General features: G+C 41.6%; 1 protein-coding gene across 2 annotated transcripts in view; it reads right to left on the reverse strand.

Moving 5' to 3' along the window:
* Positions 1-593: 593 nt before the first annotated feature.
* The window catches only part of RHNO1 (RAD9-HUS1-RAD1 interacting nuclear orphan 1), an 8,731-nt gene continuing 5,760 nt past the window's right edge, over positions 594-3,564 (reverse strand). For both annotated transcript variants that reach the window (XM_023517101.1, XM_003796434.3), the window contains exon 3: positions 594-1,706. In XM_023517101.1, coding sequence (XP_023372869.1) covers positions 1,149-1,706 — 558 coding nt within the window. In that variant the 3' untranslated portion in view covers positions 594-1,148. The remainder of the gene's footprint in view (positions 1,707-3,564) is intronic.

The raw sequence follows: 3,564 nt of genomic DNA on the forward strand, positions 1-3,564 counted from the left end.
GCTATTTTTTGGTTGCAGCCATCATTGTTGTTTGGCGGGCCGGGCTGGATTTGAACCTGCCACCTTAAGTGTATGTGGCTGGCACCTTATCCACTTGAGCCACAGGCACCGAGCCAAGACATTTTGTTGACTATGCAGTCCTTCTGCATTAATTACAATATGAGTATTCTTTGAAAACTTCTCACATTTATTTACATCCAGTCTAAACAGTTAAACTATAAGAAACTGTGTTCCTACTCCATTTGACATTTACAGATTTCTATGGTTAGAAACAAAAACACAAGCAAACCTAAGTGACTCATCTGTGTTCCCTTTATCTCCGCTGATCTCACCTAGTCCTTAAAGCAGGGCTTGTTGCCTTTCTTCATCTTGCCCTTTCAGCAGGTGAACCACAGTTGCAGAGGTGGCACTCAACTATAAAAAGGCATAGAGTTTGCTCTAATTTTTTCCCACGCATCAAATCCTAAAGGAAACTGCCATTGACCCTGACAAAATTATGGAATGAGATCAGGTGCCATGGCTCATTGAGGACTGTAATCCCAGTACTTTGGGAGGCCCCCAGGTGGGAGGATTGCTTCAGGCCAGGAGACTGAGACCAGGCTGGGCAAAAATGCGACTGTACAAAAACCAAAAAGTTAACTGGCTATGGCAGCACGCTTTCTCAGGAGGCTGAAGAGGATCACTTGAGTTTGTAGTGAGCTATATACTGTAGTCCAGTCAACAGAGAAATACCCTGCTTCAATTAAAAACAAAAATGTGGAATGAATTAGTTTAAGTGAGTTGATTAAAGGACTGACTAGTGCTTTAAATTAACAACTATGAAAGACCTTTTGTGGGTGGGTCAATATTGCTGCATTCTTGACAGAAGCAGGGTTCTCTAAAAACTTTCTGCAACCATTTATTTACATATATTTTAAACAGTTAATGCTAGAAAAAATATAAAGTAAACAGTTCGTGACATAAGGTATCTTAAAAAGCAAATGTGGGAATTGAATTCCCTTGTAACTCCAAGGCTCTAGTTAAAAAAATTTTTTTTCTGTTGGTGTTATTTCTATTTTATTCTATTGATAGACTCTCATGAGTTAGAAAAGTGACTTTAGCAACTCTATGAAAATCAGCAATTTCTTGAGAGTGTTGATGAGAAGGAGTCAGTTTTTCACAAGGAACTGGCTTCTGCTCAGCTTTCCTCGCTCCCTGAGGTAAGCAAGCAGGTGTTGTCGTCTCCTCCACGTGACCTTTATCCCATACTTGTTCTCAGGTGTATCTTTAACCAGAACAGGCCCAGGCTCTGGGCTGCTGGGAGTATTAGTGTGACCAGAGCAGTATGGAAGGCTGTTTTCCTTCTGATCTTGAGGAACAGATTCTTCCTTCACGAAAGATGACTCTGGGGTCTGGATGTCAGGTGGAATGAACACATAAGGTAGACTCTGAAGTGCATGTATTGACAGGTCCCCAGAGCTTTGGGGACTGAGCACTGGAACTAAGAGTCTTCTAGAATTGTTCTTTTCTTGTTGATTGGGGCACTCCTTGATTAAAGGGCTCTCCAATGTCTCTGAAATGGAAGAAGAATGTAGACTCTCAAAAGTTAGATGTGGAAATTTGGAGGTGCCAGATTTTCGACTTTTACGTCTTGCCTGGTCTCGGTGATGACATTTCCGGTAGGCTAGGGACCAGCTTTCTGCTGCTGTATCAAACTCAGGAGATATCTAAGGATTAAAAAAGAAAAAACAGTGAAGCAAGCCAACTACCAAGTACTAACCTTATAGTGAAAACTACAGTGAGAATCCTAAATCGGGGCCCACTATAATAATGAACACAAAACCAAAATAGCTATCTACTAGCATAATAACAGAAAGTTTTAGGCAAGATACTCCATCTCTCTGGTATTGTTTGCCCATCTGTAAGAAATGAGACAATAGGCTCGGCGCCTATGGCTCAAGTGGCTAAGGCGCCAGCCACATACACCTAAGGTGGCGGGTTCGAATCCAGCCCGGGCCCGCCAAACAACAATGATAGCTGCAACCAAAAAATAGCCAGGCATCGTGGCGGGCGCCTGTGGTCCCAGCTACTTGGGAGGCTAAGGCAGGAGACTTGCTTGAGCCCAGGAGTTGGAGGTTGCTGTGAGGTGTGATGCCACAGCACTCTAGCCAGAGGTACAGCTTGAGGCTCTGTCTCAAATAAATAAATAAATAAATAAGACAATACCTCTTTTACTTAATAACACCATATGGCTGCAACTTATTTAACTATCTTTAAACTTCATGAGGGGAGAGACTAGCAGTCTTGTTCACCATTGATCTCTAGCATCTAGCAGATGCCTGGAACAATGAAGGCCCTCAGTATATAATAATGAATAGCTGACTCTAACAGTTGGGAGTCAGATCATGTGCAGAAAGCAACTAGCAGATGACCTGACCTGTAATGAGTATTCAGTAAAAGTTCATTCCTATTCTCATCCATAGGACTCTAATGTGTAAGTTTCCTCCACAATCCCCAAACAAGTATTATGGTTCTTCCAAGAAGTTCTGAACAAGTTACACTTATTAAACACATTTAGGTTTGGCACCTATACCTCAGCAGCTAGGGCACCAGTCACATCCACTAGAGCTAGCAGGTTTGAATCCAGCCCAGGCCTACCAAACAATGACAACTACAACCAAAAAATAGCTGGGTGTTGTGGGGGGCACCTGTAGTCCCAGCTACTTGGGAGGCTGAGGCAAAAGAATCGCTTAAGCCCAAGAGTTTGAGGTCGCTGTGAACTGTGACACCACAATATTCTACTGAGAGTGACAAAGTAAGACTCTGTCTCAAAAAAAAAAGTAAAATAAAATAAAAATAAACACATTTAAGCAGTGCTAATGCTTTATCTGGCCCTTTTGCTACACTGCAGGGTACCCCAAAGGTTGCCATACATACATACATAAGGAAAATAGGAAATTAGGTAAATGTGCCTTTATTTACAGATATTCATTATAAAATTGTACAAAACATTTCTCTATGTGTGATATATAAATATTAAAAATATGATATAAGTTTGTTATTTTTTCCTGTTTATGGTAATCTTTAGGACACCTGTACTTCCTTGCTATATAGTGGTTATATTCTCTTCCCAAGGCTTTTAAACTGTCAAAATATAGCATATGACATATTTATAGAGTACCTAGCTAAATACTCTACCTTTCACATGAAGTTGGGGGAACAATCTCACTTTTTTACTCGTTCTCACATTTGTCTGGATTTCTCATGCAGTTACTGAATAAAAAACTTTTACATTGAACTCTTTGAGAGGAATGGAGGTGGAATAGTACTCCAAACGCATCTAAGCCATCCTCAGTTTGTACTGAGAAAAGAAGATATACAAGAGGGCTATCCAGAGACAGAAAGAGTACCTTACCTCCTTGTCCCTGCCCCCATGAATCTTTTACTCTTTGGAGGCTCTGGTTCGAGGACAGAAGCTTCAGCACTGTGAAAAGTCTAACAGTAAGGCTCAGCGCCCATAGCTCAACCGGCTAAGGCGCCAGCCACGTACACCTAAGGTGGCGGGTTCGAATCCCCAGCCCGGAC

The sequence above is a fragment of the Otolemur garnettii genome, unplaced genomic scaffold (genome assembly GCF_000181295.1).
Source record: "Otolemur garnettii isolate 467f Iridium unplaced genomic scaffold, OtoGar3 scaffold00104, whole genome shotgun sequence".
NCBI lineage: Eukaryota > Metazoa > Chordata > Mammalia > Primates > Galagidae > Otolemur > Otolemur garnettii.